A 21182-nucleotide genomic window follows, 5' to 3' on the forward strand; every position below is an offset into this window, starting at 1 on the left:
GAAAATGCTGATTTGATTGAAGATAATCCCCTTGTTTTGATAAAACAGAAACACTTTTGGGGGTGCATATGTTATTGTAATATAGATTAGGATAGAACAAAAAAATATTAACTTGAGAAGACATGTTTTCATCTTACTGCAGCAAAAACTCCAGCAAAGTAATTCTGATATTTTCAAACATATTTTTTCAAAAATGTTATATATAGTTAAAACACAAACAGGCATTTTAAATGCTATTATTTTCTGGACCACAAGCATCTCAAGTGCTCTGTTCGTGTTGTACAGATTTCAATGGATGTTTGTGATATATATCATACGGGAGAAGGGTCTGGTCTTGACAACTGAGAGCATATTTTTAAAAGACTATATACCACGGAGCCTAAGGCAATGAATACATACTTTTACCATACTTCCAAGGCATTCATCAATGACTACTTTTTTTTTTTTTTTTTTAAAAAACCTCTCTGTGGAGTTGCACACTTCCAACTTTTCAAACCTGGGGAACACAGCAGATGCCATTTATAGTTCGCAGTAGTTAGCAAACCCCTGGGGATTATTTTTGTCTGTTGTAGCTCTGGTGGTCACAATGGCAACCAGATTCGTACACAGCCATCGAGTCAATCGGCATGAATCATTTATGTGACTCCTCATACATGGCATTATTAAGTTGGAATCACAGAAAAAAGATGACAGGATCTTTGCTTCCCACACAACAGACCAACATCTCTGTACCCTGCCATTAAATTCTCCTTTCTTTGCCTCAGCGTTTTCTCCCTGGCAGCTTCACAAATGTACTGAAAATATCAGCCTGTTCTAATTTAATGGTCTTTTTTCTTTCCTACTCCTTTTTTAATTTGTTCTTATGTGAGTCATCTGATTTTTGAGTTTGTTACAGAGGACTAAAATTAATAATGATGATGATGTGATTAAGTACAGAAACGGCCAGTCTAAAGTGCAAAACGAATGTACAAAGTTAGAGTAGCATACTGTTTTTTTTTTTATATTATATGCGCACTAAGACATAAATATGTTAAAGGTAGGGAGGTACAACTTGCAGGATATTTAAAATACACAAAAACATTGTTTAGACTGTAAAACATTGTTTTTCTTCTGTCAAGTAAACTGAACAATCAGTAATCCTGGAACCATAGGTGACTTCTAGTCTTTGGTTCCACTGGAAATGATATTACGTGCTTAAGGAGTAAAGTTAATTAGTGATTAATGAGATTCCTTAAATGCTGCTTTTCAGTCTGATTAAGATTTTCACTATGTGACAAGGTGAAAGAAAAGCTGTAAGCACTGCAATCCTGTTCACAGAGTCGTGCCAAAAATTGGTCAGAAATCACATCCACTCTCAAGGCTGTGTGCTTGCTAAGGACATCATTTTCTTCCCCTTTGGAGTACTTCTGACCTTTTGGAGTACTTACAAATAAGATGACAGAGTAAGAGGTATCTGTTACAAAACAGTACTGTAAACATGCTAATCAGAGCCTTATTCCTAGTGAACTTCCTGCAGGGGCAGCGAAGGGAAACAAAATGGAAAAGCAACCCAAGTTACTGAGCTCCTTTGATGAAAAATGGCTTAACCAGTCACCTGGAGATGCCCCAGCAAATAAAAACCCGGCTGATCCAGAGCTCGTTTGCAGTACTGAGGCAATGTGGCCAGAAAGTTGCTGAACTTCACCCATCACTGCTTGCCTCGTTACCGTCACCTCTGTAGTGCCCGTTACCTTCACCTTTTATGCAGGGCCCCAGGTAACTGCTGCACAGTTAGACCCACTCACCTTTACCTTTGGTGTAACAATGGCTGAATAAGAAACTAAAGTTAGTTTGTAATAGAGCAGAAAACATATAGGCGTATTTTCGAAGAAACTTAGTAACCAGCACAAAAATATCTGTTGATAAATCAAGAGAATTTAATTGGCTTTTGTAAGCAGTGTTGATTTTGAAAAACGGTCACAGCAGGTGCATCATTAGAATTTTGAGGTAGGGGAGATAAATGATTATTTACTGGTATTACATAACAGGTGGATGAATAATTTATCAGAATGTACTGATTAGCTCATAACTGTATACTATCTGACACTGAGCCTTCCTTGCTTGTAACATAAAATTGCATCAAAACGACAAAGCCAGAAACATCAGAAGTACCAGCCCATAACAGACCGAAACAGCGTACTAACAGCGATGCGGCTTCCTTCAAAACAGGACGTGAGTGATGCTGGCTCAGCACAGTCGGGCAGTTTCCACTCGATATGGTCCACAACTTGTTTGTTTCAGAAACAGGGGATTTTTTACAACGTCCCTGGAAACAGGTTTTGCAATGCAATTTTGTATGCAACATATGATAGCACTGGAAGGTTAGCACCTGGCTTGCTGACAACCACAGAGCTTGGCAGCACTCTAACTTACTCAGACAGATCTTTTACCTCCTATGCTGTAACATACTGGTCATCTAACACACAAGAGTAGTGGTATTTATTCCTGAAAGGTCCATTTACTCACATCTCTCCTCGGAAAGGTGCCCAGCAGCTTGTACTCCTCCCAAGGATATCCCTTGGAAGCTACAAAATCAAAGACAACTTGCAGCTTGCTGCTGGCCAGGAAACGTCGCTCAAAGAATTCTCCGCTGGGCGTCCGAATGCGCAGTTTACTGACGGACTCGGTGCTCTCCTCTTTCGGTTCGGGAGGCAAAGATTGCTCAAGAGAGAGCCTGATAGCCTGAGGAAGGAAAAATAAACATTTAGGCTGCAACGCTAACAGAAGAAAATGACAGAAAGCTTTTTATTTTTATTTCTTCTAGAACTTCAAGATGTGCCACAGTGCTCCAGAGCCATACCTGTGCTTTATATCTCAATGACAAAATCATTTTTATTCATTCCTTAATAACAGCCCACCAGACAACTAATTAAAATAAATCCTTCTTTATAACACATATTATTAGGTCTACAGTTAATGCACGATGGGGATAAGTAATTTAATCATTTGGCAGAAAGCCTTGGAAAAAATTTGAATGAGAGAATAATTGTCAAGTGGCCAATTGCTTCCTTAAAGGGTATAAATTAAAAGGCAGTAAAAGTATTTCTTCAAATGCATTTATCAAATTGCCTTCCTCTTGCACAGAGTAATTGACCATTTGCAGTAAAGACAAGACCCGTAGTGGCAGTTCAGTGTAAAATGAAATATGTGCCTGAGATTTACTATAAATAAACCAAAACACTGTTAAAAGACATAATTAAAAATATCATAAAAGTACATTAGATACGTAGCGTACATGTAAAAGTAGGAACGGTCAAAGAAGAAAACTAGGAGGACAGAAATGGGAGCTTTAAGATTTAAAACAACCAATTACTATTATTATTTGCAGGAAGATGGTTCCAAGCACAGGTATGCACGTTTTCTGCAACAACTTGCATGAAATTAGCCCCAAAATTGCAGAAGTGTTACACGTCTGAAAATGTGTATGATTGTCTTCCTGCTAACATTGCGTACATTGCTGATGTCAAGGTTTTAAGGGCAGGAGCCAAGTCTGTGTTCTCTGTCCTCTGCCTCTGGGAGCTACTGCAACACTAATACTCTGGTCAGCAGATTTTTTTAAAAAATTGGTGCCTAATATTAGGCTGAACGAGGCAAGCTTGATTTTTGAGGGTACTGAGTGGTGCCGGTACCCACGGACAGGCATTGGCATCTGTTAAAAATCAGATGGTATTTAGGAAGCAGCCTTGTTACAGTATCACCTCACTTAAGGCAGCAGTCAACGAGAACGTCAACGAATGGAAGAAGCAGCGTTAATCACGCTGCCACCCCTAAAATACGCCCAAAAGACAATTTTCCAAACTGAAGAGCTAAGCAGGCACAGATTTACCCAGATTTTCAAGGAACTTTCAAGATGCACAGCTGCTATTTGTGCCTTTGAAAACCTCCCCAAGGTCATTTAGTAACAGAAACTGATGGAGGATGATTACATTAAAGAGAAAGGACTGGGCAGAAGCAAGATTATGAAGGCTTTTAAATAGTCTACTTCGTACACACGAACCTCTGAACAAATTATATCTCAGTATAAATATTTATACATAGAACTTGAGTTCATTTTTGCTCATCTACTATGAGATTATATTTTAAATAGATCCTATTTTAATTTTCTCTCCCTCCATTCTCAACCACCTGCTTGCTATCTTTCTGTTTTGACATTTCCCCACACAGTATAACAACAGATGCTACATTATTTACTGAACCCAATCAATTATATGATAGAAAAATAAACAACAGTAGCTCATTAGAGCTCTTTTCTCTGTGCAAAGAGTGCGTCGCTCCCCAAAGTAACTAGTCTCCAAGGCTTCAACATTAAACGGCAATTTACAATGGATATTCTGTACCAGCAAACCAAGTCAGAAAACAATGACGTGACGGATCACATTAATAACTCTTGGACCTGAACAAGCAATTTCACTTTGTTGATTAAAAGATGTTCAGTATGTGGATAGCTCAATAGTCAGATTTTAAATATACGAACAGAACATAAAGCCACTTCTGTAAGTAAACACTGTTGCGGAACAATTCAGTATAAGTAATCTGTATACTTGAAAATGGGGAGTGTTAGTAAACATTATTGTTAAAATCCCTTTTGTTCTACTAAGCAAACAGATCCTATTATTTTCATTACTGCACTCTACATTAAAACAGGGAAGTCCAGGTATATTTCGCTAACATGGACCAGACTTGCAGCCTGTGTGTAAGAAAATCATTTCCAAAAGGCCAAGGTATCTGAAAAGGTTCAGGAGCAGCTATAATAAAGCAGAATTAATTACTGTTTCTATGCATGCAAAATTACTTCGAAAAAGAAAACCATATTTCTTTCTTGAACCTGAGTGTGAGCAGATTGCTTGACAGTCTGTTACTGCTACAGTACTGATTTATGCTCCATTGCTATTAACCTCACAGAATTGCCATCTTACAATTATTCTTGACACAATTCTCACAGTCCAGTTTTGTGCATTGCTCCTTCAGTCGTGTTTTAGCTTCCATTCTTGGCTTATGTTAACGATAGGAGCTAAATAAGTCATCAGATATTGCAGGACACGGAAGAAGACGTGGACTGCCTCTCTCCCAAACCATTGAATACTAATGTTTGGACTGCATTTAGCATTTACAACGTGGTACTGTTTAAAAGGTTCTTGAATGCTTAAATGATTCAGGTTTTTTAATGCAATTATCTTGGTCAAAATATATATATGCAAATGCATTGCTCGTACAGTTTGTTTATTGGGTTTGTCTCAGGGAATAACAAATGTGTTCACAGCCAACTTTTTTGCAGTTTTATAATGCAATTTTTTCATACATCAGCAAAGTACACAAGACTGAAATGTCAAGTATACATTTAAGTCATGTGTAGGGGGGGAAATAAGCAAGGCTGTGAATTATCAGGATTCCGTGAGTTCCAAGGACGTTAACTAAGTGGAGATTTAAATAAGAATATAATTCAAAATTTCGAATCTCCATAATCCATGAGAGTCAAAGCAAAGAAGTTATATTAAGTCCACCAAAAATATTGGAACTCTGATATTTTTTATAAATGAAAAAATACTTTTAATATTTATATTTTATTTATATATGATAGAACACTGGAAAGATACTTAGGATATATATATTTAATAGGGATGGTGATATAGCTTTGTATCGATTAGTAACTTGGTCACAGAATCTTACATGCCTAGAAGACAAAGGACAACCCTGAACTAGCTCTGATTTCAGTCAAGACATTTATATGTGAAAGTCACTTTTATTTTGAAAATTTTATTCAAGGATTACAAAGTCTTTTCCAAGTATCAGTTGTGTTTCACAGCAGTCTGTAAGGACTTGTATTTCAAGAACTTCACAGATAGATGGAAATATTTTAATGACTAGTCTATTTTACCTATCTTTTGAAATGTGGTGGGACCTCAGCCTTTTACCATCTTTTGTATTTGCCAGGAGGTGAAAAAGAGGAAGTCACTAATGTAAGTAAATTTCTGTACATGATTCTTTAGGCAAATACCTACATAGACACACAGCTAGGACAGGAGCCAGCCTAGATCCTGAAAGAGGCTGCGGCACCCATCTCTGACAGGTATTGGGGCCCTCATAATCTACAAAATTGAGAGAATCTACAAAATAACAGAGTTTGAGGAACACTACTCTTCACAGCACCTGGCTTCTATTTACTTATATAGGCCTAGAGACGTAAAGTGTTTGTTTAAACACAATTTTCATTCTAAGGACGATTCTGTAGAAGACTGTTTAGAAATTTAAAACTGTATCATAACTCAAATTTTATAGATTTTGGATTTTTTTTTCTTAATTTTTTTTTAAAGTGTTTTGTCTCCCAAATTAAATTTGTCTACTTCTTTGATCAGAATTGTAGTTAGGCTTTGTGCTACTTCCTGGAAGAAATGAAGGGTCTCCATGGAATTGTATTTTTAAAAGGAGTGCCTGCAGAAACAAGGTTAGAGGTTCCCAAAGATTCCACCATTTATGAAGCTCATTTCATGGATCTCCTGTCTAATATCTGGCTGTAATTCAGACCCAGATGATGTAATTGTGACCCAGGTGATAGAATAGAAAAGCTATTAAACAGTGGATGAAAATGCATTATGTTTTATACACATAGAGTAAGAAATTAATTTTTTTAAAAATTGATGTTCACATAAAAAGCATACTTTGACTTAAAGTTGCAATGCGTGTTGAACGAAAGTTGCAATGTCCATAACTACATGAATCTAAAAGGTTATCAGAAAAGGTAAAACATCCCACCTCACGTTCTTCCTCCTGTTCTTTCCGAATCTGTTCCAAGCGAAACTGCTCTGCCATTTCTCTCTCTTGTGCTTCCCTCTAATGAAGATAAACAGCAATCACACATGTATCACTTCGCTTTCATAGCTGTGTTTAATGATATGCATTAGCTATATAAAAGCAAAGAAACTTCTCAACTTTTCTGTAGAAATTAATACAAGAAATAGGGTATTTATTAAGTGATCTTTTCCTGTCATTCCTTTCCCAACTTCTATTATTCAGTGGGGCCAGGACTGCTTCAGCAAAAAGATGTATCCATGTCTACTCCTAGTGACTGTATCTAGTGCTGTTTTATAACCACTGAGGGCAATTACGGTTCCTACAGCAACAGCCTCATCTTAAGAGCAGAGCTGAAGGTGGACCGTCTTCTGCATCAGAGATTTCACCAGCTGAGGAGAGATTCCCATCCTGACGCTCATGCGATCGCTTCACCCTGCACACACCTTCGCCCTGTCAGCCTCCAGTGATATGCGGTACGCTTCATCTTGCTCTCTTTTCACATTTTCTCTGGCTTCACGTTCAGCCTAAAGAAAAAAAAAAACAAACAAAAAATATCAGCAAACAGTGGACCAATATGATATATATCTTTATGTTCACCAGCACTCTTTAACCCCAGTAACTTCAAACTGTTTGATTGCCTCATTCGCCTAACTACTGCTAGGAGAAATGAGTTCAGAAATGCCTCAAGGGCGACCTTGGCTTTAAAAATTCTGACTTACCTAATGCTGTGTTTCAATTGCCATGTTACGGATTGGCGTGTCCAAGCCCTGGCCTGATGCTGGCTCTGGCAGCCAGGCTCTTTGCCCTGCTACCTTCATCACGGCCGTGGCCGGCGCAGGCCCCGGGGACGGTGCAGCCTCCTCCGGCGCCAGCCACGTGGGGAGGGCGTTGCCGGAGGGGTACGTGTGGGCTGGTGCTGGAGAGGATTTCACTCCTGAAGCTGACAATTTAGATGGTCTTGTAATAGGGAAGGACAGACCATGGTTTAGAGGATGAGGCTGGATTTTAATTTGCTCTCCGCTCAGACTAACAGCGGGTAATGGCTTGTCCTGCGAGAGAAGGCCTGCTCCCAGGTCCTTCCTTGGTACAAAAAGCCCTCAGCAGGATCCATCCAGGGTCATGACTATTAAACATCGTCCAAAGCCCCCAGTTCACAGTGTTCAATATACAAAGATGGCAAAGTAGCAAGTCCTGCTCTGAAGTGTCTCAAATGGACAGATGCAGGCAGACAAGAAAGATGAAGTTAGTATGCCAACTTCAAGCCAGCAAACCTAGCAAAGTATTTTATTAATGACCACAGCACAAAGAAAGAAAGGTTTTCTAAAAATACGTGAATGATAAAGCGAGGCATCATCCACGTGATGGAGGATCAAGAAGCAGATTTCCCCAAAAGCTGGAGTGACTGCACTGGGGCGATGTCTGCTAAAGCAAAGTGTACAATCAATAGCTTCATACGCTGCCTCTGGAGCCAGAGCCAGAGGCTGCTCCCCTGTGCTTACTCCTCTTACATCTCATAATCCTCCCAGAGCCCTGCAGAGGCTGCACTGGTCCCTAGAAAAATCAATGAGATTCAGCTGTGAGATTTGCTGGTGGGCTCAGTGCAGTCACCAGTAGCTACCAGTAACACAGCACTAGCACTGGGATAATGTGCCCCCCGTATTTCATAGAAATTAAAGTCTACTACCTAGTGCTTCTTGAAGAATTATGTTAATTTTCCCATTCATCTGCAAGGTTTGTTCCACATAAAGGAATATTTTGCAAAGTGATCAATTTTCTCCCCAAAACTTCACTATTTGGCAAAATTTCAATTCTAAATAGGAGGAGCATCCATGAACAGTTATTACCATGTCATGTAAACATGCCAAGATGTTCCTCAAACAAAACTCTACCATATCAGTGGTTAAAAAGCTCTAAAGTAGCATGTGACCACAAGAAGAAAGGACAAATTGCAGGAAAAGGTATACAACCTCTAGCTGGAAAGTAACAAGATCTTTTTAGGGGAAACTCTTCCTCCTTACACAAACAGGATGCAAGATTATTCTACCATCAGTGTGTCCTAAATTTCATTCACAGAAGATAGAGAAAACATCACTTTGTTCAGCAGAGCTAAGACACGAGTAGAATTAATTCTCGCAAAATGTAAAAAGGACAGTAACCACCAAATAACCCTTTTTCCTCCTGGCTTCTCTGGACCTTGATAAGATTTTATGTGCCATGTTCATGGAATACTTTCAGAAATTAACTCAAACCTGACAACAGAAACTACCTTACATTCCTTACATTAATATCCAATTTCTAAGAAAAGGAGATGTTGAAACAATTGGAACAGCTCTGAATTTTATGTTATCCAAAAATGAGGAAAGCTTCTTGAACACAGAGGTTTTCCCAACTCTTCTCATAGATAGTATGTAACAGTAAAGGAAAAAGATGTCTGCAATCTATACTGAGACTTTCTATAAGCATGTCATACGTGTAAATCTTAAAATTGTGAGAACTAAAACCATCTTCCCAAACCAACCTACTAAAAGAAGACGACTCCAGCCAATCTTTGAGAGGACAAGCATTAAAAAATAAAAAAAATTAAGGATTGTTTCAGAGGGAACCTATTTAACTTTCATGTTTTGCAACATCACACATCACATGCTCACTGAATTTCAAAGGTCACACAAGTACAGTAATGCCCAAGAGAAAACTGAAAGATCAGATGCAACTATTGCAACTCCAGGCTCTTTCCTTCATCAAAGATAGCTAGCAATTAACATATAGTTAGTTTAGTTTACAAAAAAAAAAGAACCTTAAACAAACCCAAACCAACTCTCAAGAAGTAAAAATATAAAAATTTATAAAAATTGTCAAAAACTCACTCCAAAAATATATACTAATCAGAGTTATAAGAAATTGAACACTGGCTTTTATTTTACAAACTGTCTAAAATACTCAAGGAAGTTATTAGAAATTACTTGTGATGAGCACAGGATACTCATTTACCTACAGAGAGCTTTACTGAAGAATTTTTGGAATTGGTTTGATTTATATAATCTGGATGATAACTGCAAAAATTACCAACACTATACATTCTACAATAAGAATCTAAACATGAATTCCAGGCATGAAAAAAAAAAAAAAAATTTCTTTCCTCCCTATTCATCACAGTTATTATCGTCCTAAAAGTGGATTATGAAAAAGATGTCAAGAATGTGAGGAATTACTACGCATGACTGCCTGGTCCTCACAGAAATATGTGAGCCACATCTAAAAGTAAATGACCGTGCCACCGAGCTTTACACCACATTGAAACAATACTGTTCTTACTGAAACAGACCTTAAAAACAAATCTGGAATCCAGATTTCTTTAGGTAAGAAGCTGATGTAATCCTACGACATGTCTCTTTGTACCTACTTCTGTGTTTTGTTAATGCTGCTCCCATTCTACAGGAACCACCTCCAGTACAGAGATTAGGGCAAAATTGTAATATTCTCTGGTTCAGAGTTACGCCTTAGACAAATTTTAAACATTACATACTGTAGTTCTTCTTGTAACGCAGTCTGTTATCTAAGTCATCTCTTCCTCCAGAGAAACCATACAACGTATGAGGATGACTCAAGTTTACCAAAAGCAACAAAAGAAAATTCATAATGGTGGCAGGAAAAGCAGAAGAAAATATTTTGCAGAGAATCTTTCATTGCACTAATGAAGAATACATGAAGAAAAAAGGAACAGTCATACCATTAATAATTAATTTTTAAAAAGTCATAAGTATTATCCATGAACAAAATGTGAGGTAGCTGACAACTTTCCTTTTAAACCCTACATAAATTGCAGCATTGACTGAACATCAATAAGTGCATCTCCCCAGTACTTCTGCAACGAAGGCAAATTGCCATTTTCCTTCTTCAAGAAACCAAGGTGTGAACCGACAACTTTTCCCAGGTGACTTTAAAAGCCTTCATCAGAAATGGGGGTTACACTCAGCATTTCTGAATTCCACAGCAGGGACCCAAGGCTGGTGTGAATGCAAACCATCCACATCCCAAGGGGTTTGGGCATGAGATGAGGAGACAACTCTCCTTTGCTCCTTAAAAGGAGAAAGTCACAGATCCCTGCTTTCCCATTTTGACAATGCAACAACAAGGGAGGGACATTCGTTCAACAGAAAGTTAATACTTTAAAGAAAATTGCATTTATCTACAGAATACATTCTTCAGCTATGAATCTTCTTTGCTATCATGTATGACGCAAAGTCACAATAAAAATCATAAATGCTTATATTCATGAGATAGTTACAACAGACCAGATAAAACCTTCTCTTGGCATAATATCCAGAGCTACAACACTAAAAACCTTATAGGTAAGGTTAAGAAGAAATTTAGGATAACTCTCTCCAATAATTATTCCCTAAACTGTTTCTTGAAGTAACCCCTGAAGCACCTAACAGCAGGCATTTCCAGATGCGGAACGATGGAAAAGAGGGGTTCTCGATTGAATTTAGGACAGCAATGGCCTCTTTTTCTGCAGATTATATAGGGGAAAAAAAAATACACAGGACCAAAAAAATTTGGCTTTTTGCATGGGATATTTTGCTGGAAAAGTCAGCATTGGCCCTTCCTGGCTTTTTTTTTTTTTTTTTTTCATTTATTGTTGTTGTTTCTGAAGGTAGGATTTAATGATTTAAGCCCAGGAATCAGCTTTGCACCTGATTTGTCTCAGGGAGTTGTGTTGTACTTTATTGCCCATTGGTCTTTGCGATCAGTTTTCCTGTGCAGTAAAACCAGATGAGACAGAACTTGAGAAGATAACCATGAGCAGAGGACATTTCTCAGAGCATCAGGGAGTAAATGCTGTTACAAGAAAGAAAGAAAAAAAAAAAGTGTATTTACAAATGCTGACTGCTTATCTGAAAGACAGTTCATTTCACCAAACCACTCCTGAAATTAAAATCTGCAAGTGCTTAAGGCTATTCATGGGAGTGTTAAAGAGAAACACCCCTTTGTCCAAACAAACCAGTGCAAGAAAGGCATTAATTTGACTCACTAAGATGACAAACTTGCACATTGTATAACTTAAACATAGACGATGGGGAATATACAGAAGGAAGAAGTGTACACAGACTGCGTTAGGCCTATGAGAATGACGAGGACAAAGCAAATGAAAGTTTCTGTGGTGGCAGAACCTCAGGTGGGGAGGCAGGACGCGGCAGGGCGAGGAGCCGGAGCAACGTAGAATCGCCAGAGGATCCTGCCTGTCTAGATCAAAGGCTGAAAGCCCAGTTCCAGGTATTGATTTTTGGGAATTACCTCAAGTGACACCAGAAAAACCCCAAAAAACAAATGCAAAACCTTCAAGAAGCATTCCTGCAGTGACTCTCCACGGGAAATCAGCCAGCCAGTCCTGCCACAGCATCCACCCACCTGGGCTGTACAGCAGGGAAAGCTGCTGTTCATTAAGCACTAAGCGAATATTCAGTGACTGGCGCCATCCCCATGTATAGCTGAAAAGCCACATGAACTAAAGATATTCTCATTTTATCTTTTTTCTTTCCTCTACCATTACTTCGCATTTTGTCCAAGTTCCAAACAGGCCATAAACTCTCGAAGGTGGCTCTCGGATCTGCTGGTGTGTCAGTGAAGTGCACAATGGGAAACCAATCGTTTGGGGCGCTACCATATTACAAATATTAAATACGAAAATATAATCAAATAAATTTTGATTACTGTAGTTTAATTAGTAATAACTAGTAATAATTAGTAAATGTGCTAATTGGATTTTTTGAGGGGTTAAATCACAATCTTTGTTGGATGGCTGTCATCACCATAATACTTTTGCGCTTTGGAATTTAATGAATTTCATGTATTTATTCTCATAACCTCCTGTTGTGCAAATACTATATAACATGATACACATGACAGTGTTAGATGGAACACAGAGTATCAAAGATATTCAGATGCCTGATTTCTACTGATTTTAATGTGGGCTTCAGTGCCTAAACAGGAATTGCAGGGGTCTCCTGCAGAGCTGATGGAAGCACTTAGGGTCATCCTCTAACTGGAGAACACAACTGCAGGTAAGGAGTGGAGAAAAGCGACCGATCTGAAGGAGGAAAAGACGAACAGACCACAGATTAGGAGAAAACGCACCAGGACTGATTCTCTTTAGCTTCCTTTGTGGCTGTGAGATGTGTCTTTGGAAGAAGAAAGAGAAAAGGTGTTGGAAGGTAAAACTGTTAAATTATCACATCAAAAAAAGAAGGAAATCCCTTACATTTGACAGCAGCGAGGCAGAAGAGGAGGAAGACATGGTGATACCAGGCTTCTTACTGCAAAGTTATGAAAATCACACTTGGCCAGTAAAGACTAACCTAGCACAAGAGAGTGCTGGGATGGACATGCAAGCATGCTTTTACAAAGAGCTGTGGCAGGGAAAATAAGGTGAATTTATGTTGCTATTTTGGAGTTCTTGTTTTTTTAAAATCCCCATCCAGATATTGGTGAGGAAAGACCTAAATTTTCCTCACGCTGTAGCAGTATCTAGGAAGAAGAGATGTCACCTAAGATCAGAGAGCAAAGATGGTGACTCTGCAGGTCTACATTTTCTACAGCTTATCTTCAGTCAGACTCTGTTTACAACAGTTTTTCCACTTTAAAAATTCTTAAGTATCTCTCTTTCACACTAAAGAAAACAGTGTGTCAGCACACATAGTTTAAAGTGATTTGAAGGTTTTAATTGGTATTTGTAGAAATAAGGAGGTTTTTGAAGCAACTGTGGGTATTTTACAATTCCACCTTGAAGTCTAATCCAAGAGCAGGAGTGCTAGTGTTGCGTAACGACAAAAATAAACACCACGAGAGACCTACTGTTACTTAAATGTGGACAAGTTGGACCAGCTGTGTAACAGTCAACGCTTCTACAGTAATAAATGTTGACAGCAAAAATAAAAAGAATGCATTACTGAGGCATCATCAAATGAGCCCTGTCATTACATGGAAACTCCACCCTGCATAAGCTTGTCAAAAAGTGTTACTGTAATCCTTTGAGAAGCCTCCTCCTCGGGCAATGGAGAAGAAATGTTCAGGATCGGCCCAGAACAGGTGTGCTGCGCTGTAATGCCAGGGTTTAATCACGTATCTCTTCACATTAGTCTCACAATGGAACTAACTCGGATCTATTTGGGCTCATCATGCCACGCCGAGATGATTATTTAACTATTCAATTAGAGTAAGCAAGCTAACAGGGTGTTTAAAAACGGACATTCCAGGGCGTACAACATTTTACAGTTATTATTTGTTTTCCTAAGTCCGGCACCAGGCACTGACACTTAAGAGGAACTGATACTACACGCTCTTTTCAAAGTCAGTCCCTGAAAAAATCTGAGTTCACACCTTGATCAACAGTGGCAGAGGCCACTTGTCCCTGATCTGAGATACTCTCCTTCACGTACAGGAGAAGCTCGTTAGCGGCCTTTATTTCCTCTTTGCAAAAATCCCCAACTGCACTGCCTGAACAGGAGTTGAGGTACCAACATTTGTCGTGTGGGCACTACACGGTTAGAAGAAAATACATCCCTCAGATGTACGAAATCGTTAGCGTAGCCTCAGGGTAATTCTGCACACACAGCCTGGGGCTGGACTTCAGACCCCAGACCTGGCTGCACTGACGAGGGCACGACGGCATCCCGGCCAACCGGCCTCGCTGCTGTTGATGCCACTGAACCCATCATTTAATTATCCATTCTCCACTTCTTATCATCAGTGCCACATAAGCACAATGTCAGTACACTGCTGATCATATTTTATTATTTGTGGCTTGTTACTATGGCAATTTAAGTAGCAAACATATAAAACCAGACAGCACGACAGCTAGACCACGTACGTGCAATGGCGCATCAAAAGTGTGGTCCAAAAGAGGCAAGAGGTTTCCAAAATGTCATCCGTGCAACACAGCTGACAGGCAGCAAGCCACAGGGCCAGTGGGTCACGACTGACCCAGAAGCCTTGGAGGGACTGGGAAAAGAATTGGACAGCAGATTGATCTCCCTTTAAGAAACCTTTGGAGAGAAAACCGGTGCCTAAGTTACACACCACTGCACCTCAAGACAGGTACGTTGGATTACCACGAGTACCCATATGCAGCTCTATGTTTTTATGGTATTTCTTTGCAGATTATGTAAGAAAAGCTTAATCGAACACAATATACAAATCTAAAAATTAAATCCAATTGCTGGTTAAATGATGGTATTTTAGCACTTGATATCATAGTAATATGCCCCAAATTTGCCTGATTAAAATTTTAAGAGGTTACATCAGCAAATTTTACTAATGCATGGATACAAAAGCACAGGATCTAGCTAACCATACTACTACCACCAGCTAACGAAGTGACTCACTTCACCCAGGTGAGGTAAGTCGGTGATGCTGTCCTGAGCATCCTGCCTACACCGTCAGTCGACACCAGTGACAGGGAGCTGACTGTAGAGCCATGCCTGAACAGCTACAGCCAGCGCCATGGCAACACCTGTACCATTAGCTGGCAGTGGCAGCACTCATCCTGTACCGAAATAACCATCAGAGGGCACTGCAAAACATGCTGTGCTAAACAGAATTACACAACAGCCGAGCTGGAAGCTTTCATGTGCATGCAAGTTAAAAATCCAAAGTGGAGAAGTTCAGCTGCACAAACTGACTCATTAATGATTTCATGCTGTTATTGGCAAGCGTCTCCAGTTCTATTTCTCTCTCACACACTTCTGTTTACAGCAAAGCTATATGGATGACTCCTCTTTTTAAAACACAAAAGAATTTTCTGCTTATCTTCTTGTGGTTTTATGATGACTTATTGTCGCTATTAAGAAAACAGTAACAGAAACCGGACCCTGTATCCTGTTTGCTATTGTAATATTTGGGGAAAAATTGCACTGACTGCAATAACATCTTAAAAAAGAAAAGGTGTTGATGTTTGAACACTTGAAGTTGTCAAGTACAAGACTTACAAGAAAGCTACATGTTATGTAGCAAACCACAAAAAGACAATATTTTTCTTTTCAGGCTAAAGCCCTCTATTGAGTACAGACTGCTTGTCAAATACTCCCTCTCTGGAATAGTAATTGCATAAAGTGAGGTTATTTTTTTGTTTTTAAACTTCCTGCTTCAAAGGCGAAAGTGTCTGAGATCACCTTTTCGGTGTGCTTGTAACAGCTAGAGCCAAGGTGTAAGTAAATATCCTATCTGTGTATAGAACTCATAGCGTCTGGAAACCTGCCCCCAAAGTTTATGAAATTTTCCATTAGTTTTCTGAATGTCAAAGTGTGTTAGAAAAAACTCCTGTTGGGGACGAAATATCACTGGTGCTCTCAGTGACAAAAAACCAAAAGGAAATGTGAGAAGAGACTACAGAAGACTTGGACAAATGTAGATTTTAGAGGAATGTATAAAAATTAATTTTCCTTTCTCCCTACCTAGGCAGAGCACTTGCAGTAAGAAGTCAGGAGACATCCATATCGCTACAATAGGGACATATGTTACTGGACTGTCACTGGTCATCCAGTGAAGAACCGACAGCAGCTCAGGACACAGAAGCCAGATCCCGGTTCTGTGATCACAACCTCAAGAATACCGAGTCCTCTCTTTCTTTAAGCTTTGTTTCCCTTACACCCAGACGGTTCTCAATTGCACACTCACTTGGTTTTATCCTCTTAGAACAGGTCTATCACTATCTCACCTGCCCCCACCTTCTCCTCTCCTGAATACTGATGTCCCCTCTTCTGGACAACTGTTCCCGTCTCCTGTTCCTTCCTCTGTTCCAATCCTATCACTCCTACTTCTAGTTTCTTTTCCTGCCCCTTATTTGCTCTTATCTCTCTGCCTTTATATGCTTTTCTTTCCTTTCGTTTTGTTCCTTTCTATCAGCTTCTATAGTTTTCAGTTCTGAATCTTTCTTGGAACTCATCTGTGATCTGAATTTTACCTTCTTATTAAAGCGTTAAAAAACCTCATACCTGACATATTCCTGTTAAAACGCAATAAAAAATTCAATTATATTGTGCCTTGGATTTTTGTTGTAATCCTCATATTAAAATTTGTGTTCAGTATTAACAAAATTAAAGTCAATTTCTTTACCAATGAATTACAGGTAGCATAAATAAAGAATTAAAAATGAACTACAGATATTGTGCAGGTACCGTGCCTTCATATTATTATAATCATAATCGGTAAATCTCTTACTAATGAGATACAAGATTTAAATGTTAAGAATGTGTTTAGTGAATTATTGTCAATCAATGTCTAGACAACAGGATAGAGTAATCTTGAATGGCAACACAGCCATTATTATAAATTCCTGAGTACTTCATTACTTCAAAATGTCATTCGCAACTTATAGAGTATCAGATAAGCATCTTTCAACTGTATACCTCGCTGTCTACTTCTGTGTAATTGAAACACTGTTTTTGAAAAGTCTTGTCATCACTTACCTGTTCTGTGTTGCTGTGAATGCTGGTTCAGTACTGGCATAGTCGCTTTTCAATCCCCTTTTAAATGTATACCTTTAAGATATATCAGTCTGGTTTTGTGTTTTACCTATGACTTGGAGATAGTAATTGGGGAAAAAAATCTGATCATTGTTTCCTTGCATGAGCATATTAAGCTCTGTAATACCACTGCAAATGTGGTTACTCATGATTAATATTCAGAAAAAAGAAACTCACTGAAAATTATAAGACCAATAAGGAGGAAGTTTCTTGAGAGACCCAAATAAATACACAAAGGAGACTTAACATTTTTAATTTGTGATGATGTAAGAGACGCTAAAACACATCATACCCAATTTCATTGGCTAAAGAAACATCTGATTAATTTTGCATCCCAATGATTTGTGGAAGCCAGTAGGTATCTGCAATAACTTTCAATGCTCACCTCATCCTTTATGTCTTCCTGCTGCTGGGCACTGAAGATCTCCATTGCAGCCATCAGCCTCATCATTAGCTCATCCACTGTTGTGTTACCTAGCAACGATGGAAGATAGCTGAACTTCGTATCATAAAAGTTATTAAACAAGAAAGAAGTCATTTTAGAATTAATCCATAAGAAATAGCCAGACTTAAAAAACCACCCATCCAAACACCAGAGTAGAAAATGCAGGTATCTCAGCAGAATGCTTTTAGTTTACCTTTTCACTAAAAATTCAAAATTGTTTTTTACAAACAGATGTTGATCATAGGCTAAAATTTTAGGTGGTTCAAATCTGAACAATTGCTTTTGTGCTTGCATGGAATAGCTCTATTTTTTCTTTTAATCACTGATATTAAAGGAAAGTAATATACCTGGGGTTCCCTGACAAGAAATTGATTTTACAGTTTTAGAATTTCCAGGTATTATGAGGGAGACTGAAGCAATTGCTTAGTCGGGTAACAAAAGGCAGGACGTTGGCAGCAGCATCCAAGTGGATTGGTTCAAAAAATGGAAAAAAACAGAACAGAGCGATCAAATGTGTGCGCACGCATTCTTATTCAGGCACAACTCATAGTAAAATCTCAAATATTACAATATATTCTAATCAGTGTATTTACTTCTGATAAAACTTGTAAAGCTAATAGTGGAAAAGTAAGTAATCTGTGTATATATCAAGAAATACCGCACATACATAGGATACCTCCTCACATTTTTCTACCTGTGTTGGATTAGTTTCCTACCAAGATGCACTCAGTCTTTGGTTTCTCTTTCTAAACTACAGACTAGACTACCCATTACAGCCACTTGTTATAGTACTTAAAAGGTCTTAGACCATGAGAAATGGTCGAAAACTATAAACTCTTAACATCTGCCAGCCTAAACAGCCTTTGGATCCTAGTAGAACAATACCAACAAGAGATAGATCTATATTGGTGATGCTGGTCAAAATTTTAAAAGCAGTAAACTAACCAGAAGCCACAATACCACTAACAAAAAAAACCCTGTCCCCATAGTTTCCAACCCCAGTAAAAGTAAAAATCGAAAGCAAACTTAGACAGTCTGCATTTCAATAAACGCCACTGGGACTTAAGATTCTATATTGTTGTATCTCTTCTGTAAACATGCCTTCTCACCCAGCTCTGAAAAGCCCTCATTGTTCCCATTTCTAGCATTTGCTACCTTAGCAGAAAATGTTATCCCACATGCTACAACATGCACGACGTCAGAGACTACCATTCATTTGAGGGCATATTGTTAAAAGATACCGGTGTCCCAATTCCTGGGAAAATAACAAGCACAGCGTGTTTGACTTTTGTTAAAGGATAAACTTAAGTAAGGCTGCAATAGATGATCACTTTATTTTAGTTCAGTTCAAAAGATGGCAGAAAACCTGGCAAATCATTAAAATTTAATGAGTGCAATGAAATAATTTGGATTATTTTATAATATAAAGCTGCCTTGTATTATGACTTTGAGTCACCAAGTTGCTAAAACAGTTGAGTAATTTAAGCCAGCAAGGACCGCCAACTTCAGGGGGAAAACGCAAGTGCTGAACTACACTGCAGAGTTATAAAAGCAAGAGAATCTATTTATAAGATTACTTGTATGAAATAAGTTTTATAAGTGACAGAAGTACCATGAAATAGTGTTGTGCTGTACCTTGCACTAAGGAGACAAATTCCATGGAAAATTCACAATTTTGTCCATTGAAAAGAACACTGCAGATTCCTCAAGAAAATTATTAATCCCATATGCAGAAAGAAACAGTAATGCTGTCTGCAAAAGGCAATATTTCCTGAGGCTGAATTTCCTCAGGAAAATAAGGAGATTAGAATAAAGATTGCTAGCGGTAAGCAATAAATAAATGAAGGCAAACTCGTGGAGAAAGCAGAAGAAATGCGAGACAGCCGTTCTTTGATGTATTTTAATTTGAAGAGTTACTGAGCACGACAGTCAAACAGCATCACTCCACCTCTAAGTCATCTTGCTGTCAGCGAAATCAGAGGAATGGTTACACCAAAAAGAACTGCTCATGTAAGCCAGAAAGCTTCATTTATGTGAGATTATATTAGTAACTTAAATTCTGATCCGATTTGGGGCCTCAACGTTGCAGGCAGGTCTGAAGAATCAACTCACATTCAAATATTAGCCCACTACGTGCAATAGGAGTCTACATATTAACAAGGAACTACATGCAAAGAACTAAATGCACTCTGGCACTACACAAAAAGTGTAGCCAAAATCTTTTGGAAATCAGGGATGTATCTGGATATAAATTTGGAAAACTAAGTGTAGCTCCTTATTTCGGAGATTTGGCTTCCACTTAAAAAAAAAAAAAGAAAAAAAGAAAACTTAAACTATTATTCTACTACAGTCATGGCAACTTGCAGCTCTAGTACTATGTTAACATATTTATGAATAGTAGCTACTTATACCACGGCAGCTGAAAGTCTCTTGTGTGAAACAAATTCATATTCTGAACATCTTGAAAAAGAAACAGTTAGAAAATATGTCTTCTAACAGTTTCAATACTCACCTAAGAACTACTTTTAATATAAAGCGAGAACTGTACCTTGTATTACATTCAATACTTCATTAGATGATCTTTTTCCCATAATAATAAGGAAAAGTGGAAACTGGTCTGTCTTCTGAGTTCGAATTGTTTGGGCTACCACACTCCCGAAGTGTCTAGTGCACATCGTCAGAAATCTATGTGGGGAAAAAAAAAGTTAACATTGTAGAGGTATTTTTGAAGTTAAAAAAAACCCAAAATTATGCTAAACTCAGAAGTTGAACTGAGTGTTATCTACTGTTTAACACCAAGGCTTCTGCATCCAATTCTAGAGTTCTTATCCTTTTTTATGATTAAATTATGAGACTATTCAGCAATATGATCGATCCCAGATTGTTTAAATTAAAACAATTAATAACCAGTTGAGACAGCGATTTATTTGACAGAGAACTCCATTTCTGTTACACTGTTTTGCAGGTTATAATTCAAAACTAACTCCCCCCCAAATAATCATGCTATATCTATTGTTAAAAACTTCTAAAGAGAAACTAAGTAGAGCTGTAATCTAGTAAATATGATGAAGTATAACAATAGCATAATTTCATATGAAAGCAAAATTTAATAATGAAAGATCAAGAAATTGTTCTTGTCAGTCACAGAATTAAAACATGGTACTTCAGAATTGTATTTTCTTTTGTACTAGTGCCCTGCCAGTGACATACTTAGCAGTGTGGTCTAAAAACAATAATTCTAAGCTTTTGACCAAAAAAAGCTCTTGGATATTAGCATACAGAAGTCTAGCATTAGTATTCTTAACACGATCTTGAATAAATGAAAAAACTGATAAAGCTTTTCTCTTCCATTAGAGGACTGTTTGAAATTAGCATTTCTTTCAAGAGAA

The 21182-nt window shown here is 38.2% G+C and overlaps 1 protein-coding gene across 1 annotated transcript in view; it reads right to left on the bottom strand.

Moving 5' to 3' along the window:
- FAF1 (Fas associated factor 1) overlaps positions 1-21182 on the bottom strand; it is a 169608-nt gene that overhangs the window by 12855 nt on the left and 135571 nt on the right. Inside the window, exons 14-18 of the mRNA XM_009990349.2 lie at positions 20342-20478; positions 17734-17822; positions 7272-7352; positions 6790-6867; positions 2506-2721 (exon numbers count right to left, since the gene is read on the bottom strand). Of these exons, the coding sequence (XP_009988651.2) occupies positions 2506-2721; positions 6790-6867; positions 7272-7352; positions 17734-17822; positions 20342-20478 (601 nt within the window). The remainder of the gene's footprint in view (positions 1-2505; positions 2722-6789; positions 6868-7271; positions 7353-17733; positions 17823-20341; positions 20479-21182) is intronic.

The sequence above is a fragment of the Tauraco erythrolophus genome, chromosome 10 (assembly GCF_009769465.1).
Source record: "Tauraco erythrolophus isolate bTauEry1 chromosome 10, bTauEry1.pri, whole genome shotgun sequence".
NCBI classification, from domain to species: domain Eukaryota; kingdom Metazoa; phylum Chordata; class Aves; order Musophagiformes; family Musophagidae; genus Tauraco; species Tauraco erythrolophus.